Genomic DNA, 26129 nt, shown 5'->3' on the forward strand with positions numbered 1-26129 from the left:
GAGTTGTTCTAAAGTCTGAATTTTCTAGCTTTGTATATAGGCCTCATCTACCTTTTCTCTTCCTCTCTACTCATTTCCAGCTCTGCCTTCCCTTGGACAATGTTCTAGTAGTGACAATTTACTTTAGGTTTGTTCTGAATAATCTGTTTTATGCCTCCATGTCTTTGACATATTATTCCACCCTTCACCTTCCTCTTGGCAAAGTGATATTTAGTCATCAAAACTTTACCCAAAGTTAATCTCATCTGTAATAATTAAATACCTGGTATGGATCGCCACTACATATAATACACTATTGTCCTGGCTGGTGTGGCTCAGTGGATTGAGCACTCGCTTGCAGACTGAAAAGGTTGTTGGTTTGATTCCTGATCAGGGCACATGCCTGGGTTGTGGGCCAGGTCCCTGGTTGGGGGCAGTAAGAGGCAGCCCAGTGAGGCATCCCATCAATGTTTCTCTCCCTCTCTTCCCCCTCCCTAAAAATAAATTTAAAAATATTTTCACAAAATTGACTATTATAATAATTTATTAACCTTACATGCATCCCTAGATTGAATTCCTTGTGGTCCCAGGTTTCTAATTACCTTGTGTACCCATTGTTTAACATGGGATCTCACATATAGAAGATGCTTAGTAAATCTTTTCTAAATGAAGTTTAGTACAGCCCACTTATTTTATAGATGAGGAAAATGAGGCCCTGAGAGGTAAAAGACTTTGTCAAAGGCTGTCCACTGATTTGCTTAAAAATAGCCTACTTTATTTTGTTCTTTTTTCTTTGAACAAGATTAATATAGATAAAACTAGGCTCTGGAGTCCAAATGGCTTTGAGTCTTGATTCTGACACATATTTGAGCCTTGAACAATTTACTCAACTTTTTTAAGCTTCAGTTTGCTCAGCTACATGCTGGTAATAGGAATAGTTTTTTTTATAGAGAGTTGTTGCAAAGGGTAAATGATATCTGAGTAAAGGGTTTAGAACAATGCTTGGCACAGAATAAGCAGCAAATGTACTTATTGTTATTACTAGCATCCGTCATAGTTCATCAGCCATGATGCCTCCTGGAAAAGGCATGAGATTTAATTATCATTACAAACCCATTCTGGTTCTTTTGTAGGCAAGCTGACTGATAGAACAGTGGGCATTTTCCGAGGCAACCAAATGAAACTGAAGCTGGTCAATATTCAAAAAGCTGATATTTCTACACCTGCATTCATAAAAGCTTTCTGCCATCACAGACTCATTGAACTCGATGCTTCTGCAATGCTCGGTGACCTTGCAACCCCAGACATCATACGTGGGCTCTGCAGCAATAGCTGGATCCGACAAAACCTCCGGTGTCTCCTGTTGGACTTGACAAGCATCCCTCGAGATTCAAGACCACTGTTCTTTCGTCAATTCACTGGTCTTCGTGTTTTAAGTGTTTTCAATGTTTATTTTCATAATGAAGACCTGGCTAATGTTTCTCAGTTACCAAAACTGGAAAGCTTGGATATCTCTAGTACTCTGGTCACTGACATCTCTGCATTACTTACCTGTAAGGATCGACTCAAATCTCTCACAATGCACTATATGAAATGCCTGACCATGACCAAACCACAGATTCTTGCAGTCATTAGAGAACTTAAATGTCTGCTTCACCTTGATATTTCTGATCACAGGGAACTCAAATCAGATCTAGCTTTTCATTTGCTACAGCAGAAGGATATTCTACCTAATGTTGTGTCACTGGATATTTCGGGGGGCAGTTGCATCACCGATGGAGCTGTAGAACTGTTTATACGGCAGCGGCCTACGATGCAATTTGTGGGACTATTTGCTACGGATGCTGGTTATTCTGACTTCTTTGCTACAAAACAAGGCTTGAGGGTTTGTTCTTATCTAAGTTTCATTTATTTAGAACCTTATTAAGCTTCTGTTGTATATCTGAATCTAGGTATGATGGTTACAGAGACAGATAATAAGTCCTTGAGGAACATAACAATTATTGTGTTGCTGCTATGTGGTAGGTTGTAGAAATATAATCTTAAACAAGGTGCAGTTCTGGCCATCATGTGTTCTAGTCTAGCTTCAAAATGATACGGTGCAATCATTTATATAGCACCTCCTGTCTGCCAGACATACTGTGCACATTGTTTTCTATTTTAATCCTTCCATTTTACAGTTGAGGAAATGGGAGCTCAGGGAGGTTAAGCCACTTATCCACAACCATAGAACTATTAAATGGTGTAGCTAGGACTTTCACATAAGTCATTGTGACTCTAAAACTTGTGTTCTTCACCTCTATTAACATCTAAATATAATTAACAAGGCAGGTGATCAACATGGTTAGCACCATTTTTGGTGAACATATGACACAAAGCAATTTTAAAAGAGCCCTAAGAAAAGTTTCAAATGTTGCTGGAATAAGTTTATAGTCTCTAATGGTGCTATTTTTAAAGCAGTATATATTTAAATATTTATGTTCTAGAATATTTCTTTTTTAAAACAGTGGTTCTTCAGTTGTACATTTTAATCACTTTGGAAGCTTTAAAATATACTGATACTTATGTCCTACCCCCCTCCCCCCTTAAAGATTCTGATTTAATATGTTTAGGATTTGGCCTGAGCATCAAGATTTTTATTTTATTATTTATTTATTCATTTTTATTGTATTTTTTTCCGTTACCATTTAGTCTTCTTATACCCCCCACAGTCCCTGCAATCACTACACTGTTGTCCGTGTTCATGATCCCTTTTGGGAGTCAAGATTTTTAAAGTTCCCAGTAATTCTAATGTGCAATCAAGGTTCAGAAGCGCTGCCTAATTAAAAAGAACCTTTTATGATTATACCTTATATAACTCTTAGAATGAGAGAACAAAGTGATTTGTACTTACTACTTGTTTTTACATTTTATTCCTTTCATTTGAAAACAGCAATTGTATTTTAAAGTGCTTTTAATTTTCTGGCCTCTCTAATGAAGGTGGAAGCCATCAGTTAGACATCACTAGACTTGAAATAGAGATATAATTTGAACTTTCAGTTAAGTATGTATAGTAGAGAATTGTTTATCAGAAATGTACATCTAGGCCAGTTTAAGAAATAATAGCACAGTGATCCAGAAAGACCACAGTGATTAAAAAATAGATTTTAGCAAATAAATAACTTGGTATATATAATAATATGGGACAAGTGCTGTAATATAGTTAAGATACTAACTACTAAAGCAGGTACAACAACAGAAAATTGGAAGTTTTGTTTTAGTAAACTTATGTGGAATACATGTCAGCATAGTTTATTTTGAAATTCTTAAATTATGCAGTATGTACAGTGTTGGATGTTGAGGGATGGGGAGAGCACAATCTTCCCCTTACTAAGGAACTATAAAGATCTTAATTCATACAGGTCTTACTTAATTTAGCCTAATGTGGAGTGTAAGTTCCTGTAAGTTTAAAAGGTGTGTTTCAGAAAACTTTTTGCTTAATAGACGTGCATATCTTTCAAATTAGATGCAAAATATACTAAATATTTTTGTTTGGGTTGGTCAAAAGTTTGCTTACAATTAAAATGGATAAAATTAAGTGTTAGTGAAAACCTTGAAACAGAACAAATATGTTAACTCTTGTACCCAAAATTAGAATGGGAAACATGTACACACTTAATTCTTTGCAAATTAGTGAATAAGCCCTGGCTGGTTGTAGCTCAGTAGATTGAGGGCAAGCCTGCAAAGCAAAGGGTCACTGGTTCGATTCCCAGTCAGGGCACATTCCTGGGTTGCAGGCCAGGTCCCCTCTGGGGAATATGCAAGAGGCAACCACACATTGATGTTTCTCTCCCTCTCTTTCCCTTACCCTCTCTCTAAAATTAATTAATTAATTAATAAAATTAGCGAATAAGATATAAATTATTGGTTACAAAATATGTAAGTCAAGGGATATAATAAACAGCATAGAGAATACAGTCAGTAATATGAGAATAACTTTGTATGCTGTTAGATGGTTTGTTTTGATCACTTCATTAGGTATATAAATGTTCAATAATTTGTGCACCTGAAACTAATATAATATTATATGTTAACTATATTTTAATACATTTTTTAAAAAATTAAATGGGCAGAAAGGACAACCCACCATTTGTATTAAAAGCCATGAAACATTTTCATTTGCTAGGAAATTCTCATTGATCCACTGGTGGGATGCAGCACAGACCCCTTAGGAGGATTGTTCTGAAATGACATTTCCAGGAAGCCAGGGAGAGAGAAGGATACAATGGCTATCTGGTATCCTGTTTGGTCTTTAAAAAAAAAAGAAAGATTTTATTAATTTTTAGAGCCAAGGGGAAGGGAGGGAGAAAGAAAGAGAAACTTTGATCACCCCCCGCCCCGCCCCAATCAGTGCACCCACAACCAGGAATTGAACTATCAACCCTTGGCTTTGTGGGACAATACCCAATCCGCTGAACCACACCAGCTGAGGGCCTTTCTGTTTGGTCTTGCTATGGTTTATCCTTTGTTTCACTTCTTATATCTGGATGATCATAAAACCTTTCTTCTTTTTTTTTAATTGTATTTTTAATTATATTTTTTCACTACTATTTACCCCCCTTACACCCCCTGCTCCTGCAGTCACTACCACATTGTTGTCCATGTCTATGGATTGTTTTTCTTTTTTGCTCAAACCTTCTACCCCTTAACCCCCACTCCCCACTTAAAATATATCTTTTGTTCAGATTCTTAATAATGTGTGGATCTTTGGGCCATTGATGTATGTGTATAATATTTTTTATATATCTATCTTTCTGTTTATTTATATCTGTTCATTTACTTTTTTCCATCACCATTTATCCCTCTACCCCTCCCCCTACAAACCCCCCACTGCTCCCTGTCCATGAGTGTTCTCTCTCTCTCTCCCTAGTGTCCCCCCCCATCCCTCTTACTCCCCCTCATTCCCTTCCTCCTCTTTTTGCTCAGTCTTTCCACCCTCCCATCCCTCAGCTTCACTGGACAGTTGTCCGCCTGCTCTCTTTCTATGAGTCCCTTTTGCTTGTTAGTTCATTTTATTCATTAACTTCTACATATGAGTGTATAATATTTTAAAAATTGTTTTGAAATAATTTTTTATCTTTGTTTTTAAAATATATTTTCTTGATTATGCTATTACAGTTGTCCCATTTTCCTCCCTTCACTCCCTTCCACCCTGCACACCCTCTACCACCCACATTCCCCCCCTTTAGTTCATGTCCATGGGTCATACTTATAAGTTCTTTAGCTTCTACATTTCCCATACTATTCTTACCCTCCTTCTGTCTATTTTCTCCCCACCATCTATTCTACTTATTCTCTGTACCTTCTCCCCTCTCCTCCCACTTCACTATTGCTATCCCTCCATGTAATCTCCATTTCTGTGGTTCTGTTCCTATTCTAATCGTTGTTTTTGTTTTAGGTGTGGTTGTTAATAACTGTGAGTTTGCTGTCCTTTCACTGTTCATCTTTTTTATCTTCTTTTTCTTAGGTAAGTCCCTTTAACATTTCATATAATAAGGGCTTGGTGATGATGAACTCCTTGAATTTGATCTTATCTGAGAAGCACTTTATCTGTCCTTCCATTCTAAATGAAAGTTTTGCTGGATAGAGTAATCTTGGTTGTAGGTCTTTGGATTTCATGACTTGGAATACCTCTTTCCAGACCCTTCTTGCCTGTAAGGTCTCTTTTGAGAAATCCACTGACAGTCTGATGGGAACTCCTTTGTAGGTGACTGTCCCCTTATCTCTTGCGGCTTCTAGGATTCTCTCCTTCATTTTAATCTTGGCTAATGTAATTATGATGTGCCTTGGTATGTTCCTTCTTGGGTCCACCTTCTTTGGGACTCTCTGAGCTTCCTGGATTTCCTGGAAGTCTATTTCCTTTGCCAGCTTGGGGAAATTCTCCTTTATTATTTGTTGAAATAAGTTTTCCACTGGTGGCTGTTCCTTTCCCCCTTCTGGTACCCCTATAATTCGGATGTTGGAGCGTTTAAAGATGTCCTGGAGGTTTTTAGGCCTCTTCTCATTTTCTTGAATTCTTGTTTCTTCATTCTTTTCTGATTGGATGTTTCTTTCTTCCTTCTTGTCCACTCCATTGATTTGAGTCCCAGTTTTCTTCCCATCACTATTGGTTCCCTGTGCATTTTCCTTCATTTCACTTAGTGTAGCCTTCATTTTTTCATCTAATTTGCGACCAAAATCAACCAGTTCTGTGAGCATCCTGATCACCAGTGTTTTGAACTGTGCATCTGATAGGTTGGCTATCTCTTGGTTGCTTAAAAGTATTGGCTCTGGGGCTTTGATTTGTTCTGTTTGAGTCATAATTTTTTGGTCAGGTTGCACCTGTTACACGTATGAGGGGTGGAGCCTTAGGTGTTCACCAGTTGGGGCAACCCAGTTGCTGGGTTGTGATGCTGTGTGGGGGGCAGGGGTCCGAGAGGGAAGAGTGGTGCTTGCTCCGTTCTCTGCCAGATTTCAGTCACTTCCCACAAGCAAATTGGGTTCTTCTGGTGCTGATTTCTGGGTGGGTGGGTTTGTGTACATTCTAGGACCCTGTGGGTCTCTCCAGTGAACTCTTCTGTGAGGCTGGGAGTTTCTCCTGGCACCTCAACCTCCACAGGTGTTTTCAATTGGTGTTTTGAGTCTTTATTTCCTGGTGCTGGGACCCTGAGGACCCAGGGTTGTGCGGTCTGGTTTGTTTTCCCTTTGTTTCACCTGGTTTATCTGCACAATAATGTGGGACTGCCCAGTCCACCAGCCACCTTGTGTGCCGCGCTTCTCCACAGTCTGCTGCCCCCTTGGGTTCCCGTTGTTCACCAGCCACTGCTCTGCTGTGACTCAACTCTGTCCTGATGCCCAACTCTGTCCCTCCCACCGGTCTGGATGAGTGTGTCCACTTTAACTCCTTGATTGTCAGGCCTCCATACAGTTCAGTTTTCTGCCAATACTGGTGGTTTTTTGTTTCTAAATTGTTGTCCTTCTTTGGTTGTACAAGGAGACACAGTGTGTCTACCTATGCCTCCATCTTGGCCAGAAGTCTTGAAATAATTTTTAATTTACAGATTACAAATTTGAAATATTTTGCCACATTTGCTTTGTCATATCCACTCTCTATATGCACAATTTTAGAACAATTTGAGAGTAGGTTGCATGTTATGCCCCAGGTACTTGGTGGGTTATTTCAGTGGATTGATTTAGGTCTTTATATTTTTGAAAAGTTTCCCTTGATAATAGTTTTAAGTATTAGTTCATTTCTTGCCCAGGAATTTCCAAATACGTATATGTTGGATCTTTGTCTTCTTTCCATATCAACACTGAATCTTAAATCTTTTTTACTTACTTTTAAAGTTTCCTTTTTGTTTCCTTACCTTTCTTCTTGTTAATAAAATTTTATTTAAATCCTTCATTGTAACTTAATTTTTACATTTAATATGATTTTTTTCTTTCCCGATTTAGTGAGCCCATCAACTTTTTTTTTTTTTAAGATTTTATTTATCTTGCCCTGGCTGGCGTAGCTCAGTGGATTGAGCACGGGCCTGTGAACCAGAGTAGCGCGGTTCGATTCCCAGTCAGGGCACATGCCTGGGTTGCAGGCCAGTTCCCAGCGGAGGACACATGAGAGGCAACCATACATTGATATTTCTCTCCCACTCTTTCTCCTTCCCTTCCCCTCTCTCGAAAAATAAATAATTAAAATATTTTTTAAAAAAGATTTTATTTATCTTTAGAGGGGAAGGAGAGAGGGAGAGAAACATCAATGTATGGTTGCCTCTAGTGCGTCCCCTGCTGGGAACTGGCCTGCAACCCAGCATGTCCCCTGACTGGGAATTGAACCATGATCCTTTGGTTCACAGACCTGCGCTCAATCCACTGAGCTACACCAGCCAGGGCTTCCATCATCTTTTTGTTTACATTTTTTTTCATATCCCAAAATGGGAATTGAGAATATTTAATTCAGTTTAAACTGCTGTATAACAGTTTCCTTCTGACTTTTTGGTTTATATGAAGAACTTTTTCAGCCGAAATGTATAGATTGGCTTTTTAAAACATTCTCTTATCGGAGCTTTACATGGAATTGGTTTGAATCTTTTTATTTATTGGCATTCACTGGATTTCTGCTTCAAAAGCACTCTCCTGTCAATTTAGTGATTAGAGATTTCTTCAGTGGATGATGGTGTTACTGGTCATAGTGAAGTGGAAGAGTTACTCTTGTTTTCATTTTTCCAGATCCTGAAATTTACCTTTATCCCTCTCTTACTCTCTTTCCTTTCCCTTTCCCTTCTTTTCCCTTCTCCTTTCTTTTCCCTGTCATATCTAGTTTTATTTACATTACTTATTGATTTTATGGTTTGAATCAGTAAGGTAACAGACTTTTTGAAATTACTACTTCATCGATAGCCAGGAAGAATTATATTAATATTAAATAAGTAATAAATAGCCCTAGCTAGTGTGGCTCAGTGGATTGAGTGCCAGCCTGCAAACCAAAGGGTTGCCAGTTTGATTCCCAATCAGGCTCATGGCTGGGTTGCAGGCCAGGTTCCTGGTTAGGGGCGAACCAATTGATGTTTCACACAGAGATGTTTCTCTCACTCTCTGTCTCTCTCCCATCCACTCTCTCTAAAAATACATAAATAAATCTTTAAAAGAAATACATAAATAATAAGTAAAAATAATACTACTGAAAAAGGTCAACTCCTTTTTTATTGTAGTTATTTTATGTGGCCTTTTTGTCTTTTATAGTCTATCCTGTTGCATACTTAGAAGACATGTGCGTTAATGATTACTGGTTATTTAAAAATTTATATGCTATTCATTATTCAGTTGAGGTGTTAACTGTAAAATAGTTGTAGGCCCTATAGGAGATGGTATTAGTTTAAGACTGGCTTCTCCACTTAATTGGTTTGTTACATTTAGCAGCATACTTCGCCTCTCTGGACCCATCTGTCAAAATGAGGTTGAGGAGAACACTTACTTGGAATTATGATAGAATGAGAGCAACTTTGCATAGTAGTACCTGGAAACATGTAATTGAACACTTGAGGCCCCTAACGCCTGTGCTTGGAGATGAACAGTGAGACCTACTGGTAATGTCTTTGCTTTTCAGGTTGCTGGAGAAGCCAATATAATTCAGATTTCAGAAGCATTGAAGCAGTACAGAAACAGGCCTTGTTTTACGAAGGAAGCCCTCTACAAGCTCTTTACAGAGACATTTTCAGTGCAGGTAACCATGCCTGCTATTTTAAAGGTCAGTATGCCTCAGAAAGGTAGTTTTTATTATTATTTCTTATTTGATTCCTTTAAAGTTGTTTACTAGACACACTGAATATATTAACTTGTATGCCTCATTCTGTAGTGAATCAGAATGCTCTCGTAGAGAAAGAAAAGCAGTGTTAGGCTTAACAGCCAGATCATCTCATTTTGAGTATCTGAATCATTCAGGGTTTTTGTTTTTGTTTTTCTTTTTCATTTTTTAATTTTTATTCATTATCATTTATCTCCCCATACCCTCTTCTCTTCCACCCACCCCTCTCCTCTTCACAAATCACCGTACTGTTGTCTGTGGCCATCGGTTATTTTCCTTTTTTGCATGAACCCTCAACCCCTATCCCATCCCCCAGTTTTTAAAATTCAGTTTGTGAAAGAGATAATAGGACCGGACCTTTGTACTCTTTTGCTAAATAGGACTTAACTTATCTATAAACATGAATTCTCTGTGCCCTAAATGTTGTTTCTTATTTATTTACTCTATAAAATCTAACATCTTTTTTTCTGAAAACGATAATAGTATCCCCAATAAGAACAGAACAAAATAACAATAATTGAAGGTAGCCAAATCTTCCATTTAAAGTATTTTGTGAATGAAGTAAAATTACCAGTATTGATGGGGTCAGACCTTGCTTTGGTTTATGGAAAGTTGGATTTATTTTAAATCTAATGGAAAGTATTAAAGTGGTTTGGGAAACAAAATTGCAATGACTTAAAATTAAATGAAATATGAAAATAAAGTCTTGGCCCTGGCTGGCGTAGCTCAGTGGATTGAGCATGGGCCTGTGAACCAGAGTATCGCAGTTCAATTCCCAGTCAGGGCACATGCCTGGGTTGCAGGCCAGTTCCCAGCAGAGGACACACAAGAGGCAACCATACATTGATATTTCTCTCCCTCTCTCCTTCTCTTCTCCTCTAAAGATAAATAAATCTATTAAAAAAAAATAAAGTCTTAAAGGTCACTTTGTCTTTATTATTTGTAATTCTTTGCAGTTCTTTAAAAATATGACTGTATCATGGGAGATTTAATTCATAACTTAAAAGCAGTAGTATATAAAGAGAAAACTCTGGACCTTTGTTTCCCATCTGTAATAAGATTGAATTAAATGTTCTAAGAGTCCTTTTCATATCTAAGAATTTGTGATTTTTGAAAATCATGTTTCTTTTGGTTTTTGCATATTTAAATTGCACATAATGGTAATCTAATGAAATCCTAAGAGTAGTTTAGCAATCTAGAAAGAGTCATTTTCTGCAGTAAAAGTAAGTATACCCCAGGTCTGTCTCTAAGCTCCATGAATTCATGCAGCTGTCAGGGTGAGGATATCTGGTCTCTTAAAATCATGGCTGTGTGAGTATCAGCAGACCTATCGCTGAGACCAGTAGGGATGATTATCCCTTTTTTTTTTTTTAAGATTTTATTTATTTATTTATCTTTAGAGGGGAAGGGAAGGAGAGAGAGAGAAATATCAATGTATGGTTGCCTCTCATGAGTCCCCTGCTGGGAACTGGCCTGCAACCCAGGCATGTGCCCTGACTGGGAATTGAACTGAGATCCTTTGCGTTGCAGGCCTGCGCTCAGTCTACTGAGCTACACCAGCCAGGGCTTGATTATCCCTATTTGATAGATAAAACAGATCACATTGTCCCTGAATGTTAGAGCAGGCGTGGTGTAAGTGTGGCACAACACCTTCATTTTACACTTGTGTTCAGCTCTTCCACAGTCTGTCTTCTAGTTAGCATTCTGATGCTATGTTCTACCACTTTTCAAATTCAGATTTCTTCCTCCTCTGTCTGATTTGTTCATTGCCTATTTGTGCTCTTGGAATTAAGCTCTTTATTTCATGCCAGAAATAATTTTTTCCTCTATAACTCCCTTAGGCAGCACTTTATTTATGCCTTTTTTATGGTGCTCCCCCCCCATGTTTTTACATCTTTCACAGTGTTATTTGTGTACATACCTTATTTCTCACACAAGGTTTTATACTAAGGACTAGGGTTATAAATGATTCATGTTTGCGTTCCATGTAGTGCTTATTGTAATGCCTTATATGATGTGAGCCTAAGTAAATGATTATGAAGTTAAAGATGAGGAAATGGTGGTCCAGAGAAGGGGAGTGACTTGCCTGAAGTCACAGCTCGTTAATGGCTGCATTTGGATAAGAAGGTATTGCCAGTGTTCTAAAAATAAATGCTGAGGATTAGGGATGATCTGTTAGTCTCTGCCAATGAGCAAATATTTTTGCCAGCTAACACAAGACAGTATAAAGAATGCTAATGTTGTTATAAGCCACTAAAAACAAGTCCATTTCCAGCTTGTGGCTCTAGGAATGAGGAACCATCCACTGGATTTGCCAGTGCAGTTCACAGCCAGTGCTTGTGCTCTCAACTTAACACGCCAGGGTCTGGCCAGGGGAATGCCTGTTCGTTTGTTGTCAGAGGTCACCTGTCTACTTTTCAAGGCTCTGAAAAACTTCCCCCATTACCAGCAGGTAATTAAAATTGAATACTTGACTCTACTTTACTTTGGGACAAATGTGTGAGAACTATATATAATTTTGTTCTGATTTTTCATCTTATCTAAGAGAGAGTGAAAAAATAAGAAAGAGAATAGATAAGGAGTTTATGCTTATTGTAGAAAAATTAGGAAATATGGATAAGCAATTAGGTTTCAATTTTTTAAATTTCTCAGAAACCACTCAGAAACATCTATTAACATTTTTGGTACATCCTTGTAGGCTTTACATTATATGTGAAAATTAAATTAAACTGAATCATAGATCTAAGTATAAAGTTAAAACCATAAAACATAGAAAATATGTGTGACCTTGAAATAGGCAAAGTTTTCTTAGGATACAGAAACATACATCATAAAAGAAAAATAAATTAGAAAAAATTTACCTCAGACGCATGAAAATGTTTAAAAAATGAAAAGGTAAGCCACAGGCTGGGGAAAATGTTCATTATATGGAGTGGGGAAAATGTTATATATAGTTGTGAGTACATGAAACAGAATTTATTCTTGTATCATTATTTACTAATTGTATTACTTTCTATACAAACAACTGTAAACCTGTTTTTGCCCTACCCTGTATACATGACAAAAGTCTTTTATCCAGAATATAAAGAACTTTTAATTCAACAACAAAGACAGACCAATTTGTAAGAAAGGCCAAAAGATTTGAAAAGACATTTCACCAAAGGAGATATACAGGTGACAAATTAGCACATGAAAAGTTTCTTATTATCTTCAGTCCTTAGGAAAATGCAGATTAAAACCACAATAAGTTATTACTACACAATCCCTAGACTGGTTGAAATTAAAAGACTGACAATACAAGGTGTTGGCAAGGATGTGGAGCCTCTGAAATTTTCATATAATGATTTTAAGACTGTCAAATGATACAACTACCAGTTCAGCAGTGTTACAGTTTATTTAAAAGTTAGACATACCTTTCCATACTACCCAGTCATCCTACTCATAGAGAAATGAAAACATATGTCCATAAAAACACTTGTACACAAATGTTCATAATATTTTTATTCATAATCACCCAAACCTAAAAACTTACCAGATGTTCAACTACAGGTAAATAGATAAACAGATTGTGGTATATTCACGTAAGGAAATACTATTTGGCAGTACAAAGGAATGAAGTATTGATTGAAGTATATGAATGATTAGCAAAAACATTATTTGCTGAGCAAAAATAAGCCAGACACAAAGAGTAAATACTATATGATTCCATTCATGTGGAAACTTAGGACAGACTAACACATGATAACTGTAATTTTCCAGGGCAAAGGTTTGCAAGGTCTGGGTTGATTAGAAGGGGCAAAGAGTTCCTTTGGGGTGATAGTTTTTTCTTGATTGTGGTGGTTGTGGGTGGGGGTTAGTGCTTATACAAGTATATCAATGTATCAGGCTAATTGAAGTGTGTACTTAAACTGGGAATTTATTTTGTTTGGTTCTGTTTAAACATTTTATTTTATTTTTAGAGAGGGGGAGGGAAGGAGAAGGGGGAAAGACATGGATGTATGAAAGAAATGCCTCTTGCACAAATTTACTCAGAATTCATTTTCTTTATTTCCTTAAAGTTACAGAAGAATTGTCTTCTCTCCTTAACGAACTCCAGGATTCTTGTGGATGTTCCATTTGACAGGCAAGAAGAAAACCTGCTCATTTTATTTTGGGGTGTTGCCCAGTGTTACTCTGAGCATTGTTGGCTTTTGGGTTATTAGTTTAGAAAATGTCTGATTAAGGCTGGGATAAAGATAAAGAAAGTGTCTGGGAAGAATGCTCTGTCGAGCCTCTTCCACAGAGGGGGTTAGAAGTAACCTGACTGTAAATGTTGTTTCCCAAAATGTGATTCCAGTTCAGGGCTCCAGAGAGTCAAACATACTCGGATTCAAGTTCTAGCCCTTTTATTATCTTTGTGCATAAGTATTCTTGCTTGTAAAGTAGTAACTCTTATGAGAATTAGATACAGTGATCTTTGTAAAGTACTTAAAACAGTGTCCAGCCTAAGAAGTACAAGCTGTTCTGAACATTAGTTATTATTTTCATTATTTTATTGATAATAATTTTTAAAAATCCTCACCCTAGACTCCAGAGGGATTACTCTTGAGGCCTTTGTAATCTCTCAGATTCATGAGTTAAAAAAACATGATAGTTGCTGCCAACAGCAGGAAAATTAAGCACAGGCTGGTGTGAAAATGTGATTTATAGGTGATGGTGTAGGCTAAGCCATTCTCAAATCTAATGGAAAGGTATTTTTAAAATTGGAGTTGACTTTTAAAAATATGATAGGGAAAGTGGTTCTCCTCATTTAAAAAACATCTCTATTTCCATTTTCTTTTGAAAACATCCTTCTCAACCCCATCTTTGTTCCTACATAGCAGGGATCAGAGCTGAGTAACAGCTGCCCCTATAACGGGGCATGGAGTCTCTCTAGCTAATTGGTTAGTTTGCTGTAGTTCAAATTATAGTTTACTATCTCTCAGGGACCTCTTCTTTTTCAGACCAATCATAGTAGAAACTAAATGCTAAAAAAAAGAACTTTCTTAAATCTGTCCATCTGTCTTTGAATCCTGTGCAGTTTGCTCACATTCTCATTTGCACATCTCCTCTTCCCCTTCGGATCTCTTTCTACCAATTGCTTTTGGTTTTCATAGGTGAGATTTTAGGAGTTGAGACTAGTTTTGTCACAGAATTTGTTGGGGTTTGCCAAGTGGTTTCTCCATTCCTTGTATATAGTTTTACAAACTTTATTGTAAGAAAAAAATACTGCTTTTCAGGTTTGATGCTGCCAAATTTGTTATGAGGTGGCTTTGTAAGCACGAAAACCCCAAGATGCAAACAATGGCAGTGAGCATCACCTCGATTCTAGCCTTGCAGGTATGGGATTGCTAAAGGCAAGACCTGTCTTCCCTTAGTTGAGCTTTGGTGAAGAACTAATATTTCACTGTCAGCTTTTTGTTTGCTTATAGCTCTCACCTGAGCAAGCAGCACAACTTAAAGAAGAGCTCTTCATGGCAGTTAAGGTAGGTTGGTTGTCACTATTATAACTTTTTTTGTCAATAAAAGTAATTATGAACACAGTTTAAAAACCTAATCATTTAGGCCTAAAATATGAAAAACCTGTAAGACCTCCCCAGAAGAAATTACACTCTACTGTTAATAGCTGTTTCTTGTGGTATTTACCTCCACATCTCTAAATACATGTTTATTTAGTAACAACAACTTTAAAACTTTTCTCAGATTCTTGGTTTATTGGTTTTAGATGTTATCTAGTGATTCTGCTGCTGTGGTAAAGTACTTAGCTCTCCCTGCATATATCTCTACCAATTACCTCCTCCCCCAATAAAGTTGTATCACAATATTAATCAGTAGTGTTTGTATTATGATTATTCTAATGTCACTCACTAAAACATGTACGTCATTTTATTTTGCACTTATTTTAAAATAAGGGAATTGTAGTTCTGCCCTGACTGATGTGGCTCAGTTGGTTGAGTGCTGCTGGCCTGTGAAATGAAAGGTTGCTGGTTTGATTCCTAGTCAGGGCACATGCCTGGGTTGTAGGCCAGGTCCCAGATGCTTAGTTGGGAGTATATGAGAGGCAACCAATCAGTGTTTCTCTCACACATCGCTGTTTCTGTCCCTCAGTTTCTCCCTTCCCCTCTCCCTAAAAAAAATAATTAAATCTTAAAGAAAAAAAAGAATCGTAGTTCCTAAGAACTATCTATTCATGGCCTTTGTGTTTTTCTTGTGGGTTGTTGGCTTTTTTCTAATGTATAAAATATTTCTTTATATATTAAGGAAATAAACCTTTGACTATGATATGTGATGCATGCATTTTTCTTCAGCTGTCTGTTTTTACTTTTCATGGCATGTTTTGCTATACAATAATTTAAAATTTTTTGTGTGGTTGAAATTCTTTTATGCCTCTGGGATTGATAGCACACTATTTTTAAAAAGACCTCAATTATTTTATTTATAGTTTCTTTTTTAGGTATATTTTATTGATTATTCTATTACAGTTGTCCCATTTTTCTCCCCTTTATCCACCTCTGCCCTGTACCCCCTTCCCTCTAGCATTCCCCCAACTTAGTTCATGTCGATGGGTCATACATACAAGTTCTTTGGTTTCTCTATGTCCTATACTATTCTTAACCTCCCTATCTGTTTTGTACCTACCAATTATGAGGGGAGAAAGAGAGAAACGTCAGTGTGTGAGAGATACATCATTTGGTTGCCTCTTGCATGCCTCCAACTGGGGACCCACAACTCAGGCATGTGCCCTGACTAGAAGTCGAACCTACAACCTTTCAGTTTGCAGGCCAGCACTCAGTCCACTGAGCCACACCAGCCAGGGCTTGATATATTTTAATGAGAAAGAAAGCAGAGAAATAAAGATACTTTATAGGGACCAGTAGTTTTTTTCCAAGATGGGTTACACAGTAGGACATTTTTTATGATCATGGGTCTCATTTTGAAAAGAGGGAAAAATTGATGGCATAGGCAAGACAGCGGGAAATAATTTTGGTAACCAAGTCTTTACATGTGTATAGGAATTGTATATAGAGCAGAAGAAAAGATGTCTTTCAATTGGAGCAGAAAGGAAGGCAGAGTACATTGATGCAAGTACAGGTAGTTTGGTAGATATTAGGAAGAATAGCTATAGTTCTCAGTGAAAAATTAGATGAAGTAATCAAATGAGAGGAGTAAAAAGATAGGGATTGAAGTTTGAGGAGAGAGAATTATGGAATAGTATATTATTTAGAGCAAACTCATTGAGAAATGAAGTTAGGGTTGCCAGGTACAGTTAAATGCCCTTTTAAAATTTGGGGGGCAGTAATGAAAGTGAGACTCAATACAGTCATTCTAATATTCAGATGTTTGCGAGTGGGGCATGAAGTAGGTTTAACTGAGGTAGGAGTTTTGTGAAGATGATGTGATGGAAGAACAGTGAAGTTGCTGGGAATCGTAATAGGAATAGAGATAGAGATGGAGAGATAAAGATCCTGATAATGATAGGGAGCAAGAACTGAAAGTGTCATGGAGGGAAGGATAGCACTGTAGTTTGTGGAGAAACTGTTTGAGGTCGTTCAGACTTTAAATGAGAACAAACCAGATTTTCATCCATGAGCCATAAGACCTTAGATAATTTACTTATCCCCTTTGTGCCTCACAATCTTTATTGAAAAACTGGCATCATCTGAAAAACAGGCATCTTTCATGGAGTAATGGCTGTATTTCAGTTATTTTGAGTGTCATTGAGGTACAATACGGAAAGTGTCTAAGCACAGGCTTGGCTATAAGTCATTAATTTCAGGGTCAGCTTCACTCGTGCTCCCTCCCTTCACCCTGTTGCCTGGGTAGATGTGACCAGTGTTGTGTGCCTCACTTATATTTTCTTGGTTCTCACAGCTGTATTTTTGCAGTGAACTCTGTTGGTACATTCCATTCTGGTTGGGTAAAACATTTCAGATGTCTCATTCCTCCTGAAAACCGGCATTCTGATTTGTTTAGTGCTGTTATATTTTATGTATCTTTTCATTAGCTGGTTACTTGAAAAGGGCTCTTTTTTCCCCTCTCACTAACAGTTTAATATGCTTGAAAGAAAGCACAAATACTAACTTAACTATCTAGAAGTATTCTGATCTGAAATGGTGCATTGGAATGACTGTTGCCAGTAGTTTCTTCAAACTATTAGGACATAATGGCTATAATATTAGTGTTATCCTCTAGCCTTACTGACCTGCTAAGTGACCTAGGGCAGCAGACTTTTTCTTTGCCGGGCAAATTTTCTCCCCCCACCTCCTCTCTCTATGTTCCCATTTCTTACCCATTTCTTACCTGGCTAGCATGCTTTTTCTTTTATCTCAGTTTATGTATTATTACCTTGGTATGGATGCCCCGCCCCTCCCATGTTTTTCAAAAGTAAGTTCTTTTATGTGTTTCCTTCATCTGTCTCTCTTACCTGAGTGTCTGACTTCCAGAAGGTGATAACTAGACATTCTCAGTAAATAAGTACATGGAAAGCTGGTATGTACTTGACTATGAAGTTTATTAACAAACACCAAGAACCAGACTTAAGAGCTTATTAAACTTTAATTTTTTGACTTCATTCTCATAAAAACCCTAGGAAGTAGATATAACTTATTTTATAGAGAGAAATGGATCACAAAGCTTTAAGTAGTAGAACTTGAATTTAGAACCCAGGTTTGATCTAAACCTGTTCTTATGTGCTTCTTTGCTGCTTATATACTGGAATTGAGTTGGTCATTACATCTAACTCTGTCTCTTTGTTTGTAGGAACTTCTAGCAATAGTAAAACAAAAGACTACAGAGAATTTAGATGATGTCACCTTCTTGTTTACTTTGAAAGCACTTTGGAATCTTACAGATGAGTCCCCAGCTGCCTGCAAACACTTTATTGAAAATCAGGGATTGGCAATCTTCATCCAAGTCTTGGAGGTGGGAATTCAGGATTCAGTTTATGTGTAAAAGTTCTTTTCTTCATGATAAAGTAACCTTTATATTCTTTTGGCAGACTTTTTCAGAGCCAGCAATACAAAGCAAAGTACTTGGCCTCTTGGTAAGATTTTGTTTTCTAATTACTGAAAATCAGAAAACTAACACTTATGTAGTACTTACTATATGCTAGGCACTTTTATAAGCAATTGACATGCATTAACTTGTTTAATCTTCGTGTTATCACTGTTAAGTAAATACCATTATTTATCAGCCATCTATTGCTATGAACAGACTATGGCTTAAAACAATAGCCATTTTATTTAGTTATGAATCTGTGGGTCAACAGCTTGAATTCAGTGCAGTGGTGTGGTGGTGCTGATCTCATGTGGAGTTTCTCATGGAGCTGCAGTCGTCTGACGGCTCAGCTAGGGTGAGATGTGAATGAGGCACAGTCAGCACCTTGACTGCAGCCTTGTGACACTTCAGGGTAGAGGACCCATCTAAGCCATGCCTGGGCTTTTGACCCACAGAAACTAAGAGACAAAAATGTGCATATGTTTTAAGCCACTGGTTTTGTGGCATTATGTTACACAGCATAGAAAATGAATGCAATATATAAAACAAAGAAAGTACTACCTGCCTTTCATTGTTACTGTTAAACTTCAAGCTAATATAATATATAGTAGGCCCCCAGGAATGTTAAGTATTTGAGTCAGGCCTGGATTTATATCCTAGTTCAGTGTAAATCAGACAAGTTAATCTGAGTGTCATATTTTTTTGTACATCTATTTGAAAGGTGAAATAAGGCAGGTTAAAAAGACATTTTTGTGTGGTACAGTGCCTGGCACTTAGTAAGTGCTTGTTGACTGGCTTATTATTGCTGAGCATCCTATGTAGGGGTGGGATTGTGGGTGTTAGTCTAAACTGAGAGGCAGGGCAGGACTGAGTGTCATGAATGTATCTGAGCTGAGCACTAGGAGAGGGGGAAGATCCAGTTCCTGATTCTTCCTTTCTTTCCTGTTTCTGTTCTCTGCTCCATTTGACTCATAGAACAATGTAGCTGAAGTCAGGGAGCTCTCTGCCAAGCTGGTGACCAAAGATGTGGTGAAGCATGTTAGCGTCTTGCTCCATAGCAAAGAAATGGAAGTCAGCTATCTTGCTGCAGGCATCATAGCCCATCTGACATCTGACAAACAGCCCTGGATGTCCTGTGACCTTCAGAGGAGTGTTCTTCTCCAAGATCTGGTACAGGAGCCATTCTTCTTTACAGAACCCAGTGTAATCTCTGCAGAAAACCTGTTCTTCTAGACCATAAGGGTGTTAGAAACACGTATTCATTGTAGAAAGTGGAAAACACAGAAAAGTATAAAAAACATTGTAAATCACCCATATCCTCCCCTTCAGAGCTAACCTCTATTAATGTTTTGTTGCATTTCTTCTGATATTTTTCTTTCTTTTTAAAAAATCTTTATTGTATTTTCCCTATTACCGTATATTTTTCTTGTATAAAAAGGTTATATATGTGAGCATTGTATATGATTTATTCCAATTCTCTTTCCCACATTCAGGTCTTTTTAAAGCTATTTCTTTTGGTATTTACTTCCATATCTCTAACACATGTTCCTCCTTTTAAAAATTTTTTAAATTTATTTTTTAGAGAGAAGGGAAGGGAGGAAGAAGGAGAGGGAGAGACGTATCAATGTGTAAGAGAAACACCAATCAGTTGCCTCTTGCACACCCCCAACCAGGGACCTGGCCTGCAGCCCAAGCATGTGCCCTGACTAGGATTCCAACCAGCAACCTTTTAGTTTGCAGGCAGGTGTTCAGTCCACTGAGCCACATTAGCTGTATATCTGCTTATATTGCTGACATCCCAGGATATTCCTTTACTGTCATCCTGGGGAAATTTTTTAAAAAAATTATTGATTGATTTTACAGAGAGAAAAATAAACATTGATTTGTTGTTCTACTTGTTTATGTTTTTTTTTTTTTTTTGGTTTCCTATATGTGCCCTGACCAGGAATTGAACCTATAACTGTGTTTGTGGGACAGCGCTCTAACTGAGTTACCCTGCCAGGGCCTGGGGATTCCTTTTGCCTCTCTTTTATTGGATTTCCTGTTTCCTAGATTGTATGCCTTTCTGTTTTTTGGTGTATTCCTTCATTTTGTTGGATAATATTCTTCAGTAGCTTCCTATGAAGAGATGAGTGAAAGAGAAAATTTGAGATCTTTTTTAAAACATTTTCACATTTAGTTGATCCAATGGCAGAGTATAGAATTTTAGTTTTGAGATATTTTCCCGTCCACATTTATGTCATTGCTGTGTTATCTTCTACTTCTCAGTACCACTGTTGAGAAGTCCCTTGCCATTTTTCTGTGGAAGCTTTAAGATCTTTGTACTTGGTGTTTGGAAATCACAGTGATGTACCTTGGTGTGGGTATATTTTCATCTGTATGTTTGACTACTTATCGCTCTGGAAGCTTATTTTCTTTAATTCTGGGAAATTTCTGCCTCCCTTTCTTCCTCCCCTATCTCTCCCTCTCCCACTTCTTTTTTTTTGGGATGTCGGCCCTACCAGACTCATCTTTTCTTACCTATTTCCTTGTCTATTTTTATCTTTTAAAATTTCTATTGCATTTTGCATTCTTGCTATTTTTGATTTCCATGAAACAGCCCTTATTAGCTCTTTAAAGGTATTAATGATAGTTTGGGGGTTTAGATTTTCTTTTCTTCCAAGGTCTCTGTTTCCTTCAGGTTGCTTCCCTCGCTATTTTTCTACCTATATGTATAGATTTTCTTCAAGTGTGCAGTGATCCTCAGCTGTTCAGAGGCTGTGTGCCAGTGGATGGAACTTGTAAACTGTGGGCTTCACTGCAGAGTGACCTGGATTACTTGTGCCTCAGTGTCAGTGTCATTAGATCTTTTGTCCTGAACTGGTTGGGGATTTATCTGAAGAAGAATCATCTGTTCTCCTGGTTGAAAACTATAAGCTTGACAGCCAACAGTCTGAATGCCACAGGAGGAAGAGAATTGAGGGCAGATGGTCTCAGCATTTTGTATTTATAGGGTTGGCCAAAAAGTTCGTTCAGTTTTAAAGTAAAACTAAAAGACATTTTTCACCAGTAACTTCATTGAACAATGTATTCACTGTTCCACTGCCTTCTGTCATCCTTCAGGCAGCTTCATAATTCCCTAATTCTATCTCCCAAGACTTTTTATCTTTTCTGAGCAATGAACTGTTGGAGATGCCTTTTGCAGTCTTCCAGGAAATTGAAATTTTTCCATTAAGAAAATTTTGTAAAGACTGAAACAAATGGAAATCTGAAGGTGCAGTGGCAGGTGAATATGGTGGATGAATCAGAACATCCCAGTCAAGCTGCAACAGTTTTTGCCTGTTCATAAAAGTAACATGTAGTCTTGCATTATCCTGACGGAAGATTATACATTTTCTGTTGACTAATTCCAACACTTTTTGTTGAGTGCTACTTAAGGTTGGTCTGTTTGGGAGCAGTACTTGTTGGAATTGATCATTTGGTTTTCTGGAAGGAGCTAATAATATAGGACTCCCTTCCAATCCCACCATATACACAACATCACCTTCTTTGGATGAAGGCTGGCCTTAGGTTGGTGGTGGTGCCTTTCACTTGCCTCATGATCTCTCCAGTTCCACATTATTGTAAAGTACCCACTTTTCATTGTCATCACAATTTGTTTTAAAAATGGAAGGAACATTTTCATTTTTAAATGTTCAAATGTGGTCAAGGTATTTTTCTTTTAACTTAAGTGGAACCTAAACATTAAAGCAGTTAACATAACCAAGCTGGTGCAATTGATTTTCAACCCTTGATTTGGATATTTTGAGTATGTGAGCTATCTCCTGTGTGATATAACATTGATTGTTCTCAACTAATATCTCAATTTGATTGCTGTCAACCTCAAGTGGTCTACCTGACTGTGGAGCATCGTCCAGTGAGAAATCTCCAGCTTGAAACTTTGTAAACCACTTTTGATGCGTTCAGTCAGTCACAGCACATTCTCTATACGCTGCACAAATCTTTTTTTGCATTTTTACCTTTTTAAAAAAAGCTTTTATTTATTTTTAAAGGGAGGGAGAAAGAGAAAGAAACATTGATGTGACGGAGAAACATCTATCAGTTGCCTCTCACATACCTCCTACCCCCCAGCCCCCAGCTTGGGACTTGGCTCACAATCCAGGCATGCACGGGAATCAAACTAGTGACATTTTGGTTTGTGAAATGACTCCCAACCCACTGAGCCACACCAGTCAGGGTGTTTTTACCTTTCTTGCAATAATAAAGCATAATATTCCAAAAATATTGTTTATTTTCTTCCATATTTGATATGAAAATGGCTATATAAAAATTCACCAATTTTTTAAAAATTCAAACTGATATGATAGCTGTCATAATACCATCTAACAAAATTATTTCGAGACAATGAAGTTAAAGTTAAATGCTGTTAGAGCCATCTTATAGGAAAAACACAAGCTTTTGGGCAAACCCAGTGTGGATTGTCACTCCAGCCTTCTGATTTTACCATGGTTCTCCCACCCCTCTGTTATTCATGGGGTTGCCCAGTATACACAAGAGGATGAGAGATAAGATCTGAGAGTCTTGATTCTTTGATGCTTTCAGCCAATCCTCTTATTTTTAACCCCACCTCTAAACTCAGTTCCGTGTGTGCCACCTTTTTAAGTCTCTTGCTGGGGTTCTGTTCAAATTGGAAGTATTATTCTGTATGTGGGGTTTAGGAAAATAGTGAATGCATGCTCAGTTCTCCATCTTTAAAGAAAGCCTTCTCCCCTTTTTGTTTACTTTATCTGCTGAGGTTTTTTTATTTATGCTATTACAGTTGTCCCACTTTCCCCACCTTTGTCCTGCCCCAACCCTGCCCCTACTTCCATAATCAGTCCCCTCACCATTGTCCACATCCATGGGTCCTTCAAATATCTTCTTTGACTAATCCTTTCACCTTCTTTTAATCAGCCTCCTATCCCCTCCCCACTTACAGCTATCAGTCTGTTCCATGATTCTATGCTTCTGGTTATATTTTGCTCACTTTATTTTGTTCATTAGATTTCTCTTATAAGTGAGGTTGTGTGGTATTTGATTTTCACCGACTGACTTAATTTCACTTAGCATAATAGTCTCCAGTTCCATCCATGCTATCCAGGAGCCCCTTTTTATTTCTTTGTTTTCCACATGACTTGTCTATATATATAATGATTTACCTAAATAATATTTTGGCCAGAAGGTGTACCTAAATTAGGGGAATCATTTCTGTATTTTGAAATTTTATGTTGTTTTATATATATGTAATTGTAAACGAAACAGCTTATTATGACCTTTTAAAAATGATGGATAACTATCATTCTCATTTCTCTCTTTGTATAGTATGCAACCATCCAGAATTGGCCAGGTGCAGCTTGTAAGATGACAGCATTGGTGACCTACAGGTAATTTCATGATGGTGTAGTGCTTTTCTTAAAGCTTGTCCTCCACTCACTGTGCAGAGGCCATGGCACAAAGATAAAATATTAGTGTTAAATAGCCTTGTGTTTAAGCCCTCTTTCTTTGTGATTTGGGAAAGCACTTTTAGAAAATCTGAGACTCAGTTTTCCTCATTTGTAAAAATAAGGCAGACAGTGCGCAAGTTGAAGGATGAAAGGAGATGTTACATGTGTAGAGCATCTGACACAGAGTGCAATCTGTAGCTCCCACTGTATTTTCTATAATACATCTGTCTCAGGGAGGAAATTGATCATATGGAGAAAATGTTGAAAATTATTTTTATATCCCTGATGTTACCCGGAATTCTGTGTGAACATCTTCTTTGTACCTTTTTAGATCTTTCAAGGCATTTTTCCCGCTCCTTGGCAACTTCTCTCAACCAGCGGTTCAGCTCTGGGCACTATGGGCTATGTATCATGTCTGCAGTAAAAACCGTATGTATTTAGTATAATGATAAAGTTCAATATGTAGTTTGAAAAGACTTTGTGTCCTGAATTCAACTCCTTTTTAAAAGAAACTGATATTAGTTTAAAAAATGCAACAGAATTATAATATATTTGGAGTGAATGTCGGGCAACATAGAAAGTGCCTGTCTCCCACAGGCACACACTGTCAATAATTTGATAGCTGTAGGGAGCATTTGTGGTCTTGTCCCCTGGCATGTTGTCAGTTTGACTCAAATTCCTATAACAACTTTTTAAAAATGTTGATAGCTATAACTATTCTTCTAGATGCTTTTCTATGTACAGACTATAGTATATAATATATATGAGTATGATGTATAAATTTTTTAAAACAAAGTGGGCTCATTCTGTTGTACAGCATGCTCATTTCATTCAATAGTTTCTCATGAATATTCTTCCAATAGTTATACATAGATCTGCCCCTTTGTAATTAATGATTTGTGGGAGGCTGGCTGGGTCAGGAGTCATTTCCCAGCTAGAGTAAATGTTTTCCATGTTTTGCTGTTTTAAATCCCCCTTTGAGAATTTTTGACATCTCTTTTGCTAACGATAATTGTAAAATCTTTGTCTTTTATTATAAAAGAAATATAGTCTATAATTTTATGCTAAAAAACAAGAGATAACTTTTAGAATTAAGGGTTTAGCTAGCAGCTAAAATTTATCTCAAGATACCATTAACAAGTAATGAGACCTTTATGCAGAAAACAGAAAAAATTTTAAAAGCCTGACATAATTATGAGGCATACCTTACTCCTAGATGGAAAGGCCTAACAGACAGATGTCAGTTCTTTTTACTTTATGGATAGAATGCAGTTGAAGTGAATGAGTAAGAGATGAGGGATCTGAAAATTAATCTGAAATTAATCTGACAAAATGGAAAGAACTGAACAAGGAAAATGGTTTTGAGAGCTTGACCTAACACTTCTCTTTAAATTGTACCAAAATACTGTGAATGGTGCTGGCATATGAGTAGATAGAGGCAGACCATTTGGTAAGAACAGCCCAGAAACAGACCATTATATTCAGTTACAACAGCAGTAACTCTGACAACTAGAACTTAGTTGAATATTTACTATGTGCAGACAGTGTTGTAACCTCTTTGTGAGCAACCCATTTAATCTTAACAATTAGGAGAGGGAACATTATTATTATTATCCATCTATTACAGATGAGAAAACATCTGTACAAAGAAGTTAAGTAACTTGCCCAAAGTTAAAATAGCAGGCAGCTGGCAGAGCCAGGATTGTAACCTACTGGCCTTACTCCAGATCCACCACGGTTAGTAAGACCACTTAGTATTTTCTTCACCGTGGAGAGGTAGTAATTGATTGAACCAGTCTCTTTTATATGGACATTTTTTCCAGTTTCTTATATTGCAAACTGGTTCAATGAATGTATGTATGTGTGTATATATATATGTATATGTGAATAATGGCACATGTATGTATATAGTGAAAGTAGGGGAAATGCATGTGTGATAATTAAGACAGACACCAGAAGCAGACTACCTGTATTCTATTCCTACTTTCTTTGCCATTTTCTAACTGGGAACTTGAGCAAGTTACTTAAAACTATCTGTGCCCCACTTTTTCCTCATTTATAAAACAGAGATAAAAAATACCTACTTCGTAAGACTGTTAGGAAAAGTAAGTGTGTTAATATTTAAGTATTTAAAGCATTGCTTAGCTGATAGTACAAGCACAGTATAAGTAAGTTGCATGAGTTAATTTGTGGAATACTTAAAATTCCTGAGTCAAAAATTATGCACATTTGTATTTTTTTGCTGTTGAATTGTATGAGTTCATTATACATTTTGGATATTAACCTTTTATTGACTATATCATTTGCAGATGTCTTCTTCCACTACATAGGATGCCTTTTTGTTATGTTGATGG

At 37.2% G+C, this 26129-nt stretch overlaps 1 protein-coding gene across 1 annotated transcript in view; it reads left to right on the plus strand.

The window, feature by feature from the left end:
• ZYG11A (zyg-11 family member A, cell cycle regulator) overlaps positions 1-26129 on the plus strand; it is a 55212-nt gene that overhangs the window by 24449 nt on the left and 4634 nt on the right. The window contains exons 3-13 of the mRNA XM_037158333.2: positions 1113-1864; positions 9101-9241; positions 11574-11750; positions 13357-13421; positions 14557-14656; positions 14749-14802; positions 18077-18238; positions 18315-18359; positions 19289-19483; positions 23654-23715; positions 24107-24204. Coding sequence (XP_037014228.2) covers positions 1113-1864; positions 9101-9241; positions 11574-11750; positions 13357-13421; positions 14557-14656; positions 14749-14802; positions 18077-18238; positions 18315-18359; positions 19289-19483; positions 23654-23715; positions 24107-24204 — 1851 coding nt within the window. The remainder of the gene's footprint in view (positions 1-1112; positions 1865-9100; positions 9242-11573; positions 11751-13356; positions 13422-14556; positions 14657-14748; positions 14803-18076; positions 18239-18314; positions 18360-19288; positions 19484-23653; positions 23716-24106; positions 24205-26129) is intronic.

Source organism: Artibeus jamaicensis, unplaced genomic scaffold, assembly GCF_021234435.1.
Source record: "Artibeus jamaicensis isolate MK-2021 breed Jamaican fruit bat unplaced genomic scaffold, CSHL_Jam_final scaffold_1019, whole genome shotgun sequence".
NCBI classification, from domain to species: domain Eukaryota; kingdom Metazoa; phylum Chordata; class Mammalia; order Chiroptera; family Phyllostomidae; genus Artibeus; species Artibeus jamaicensis.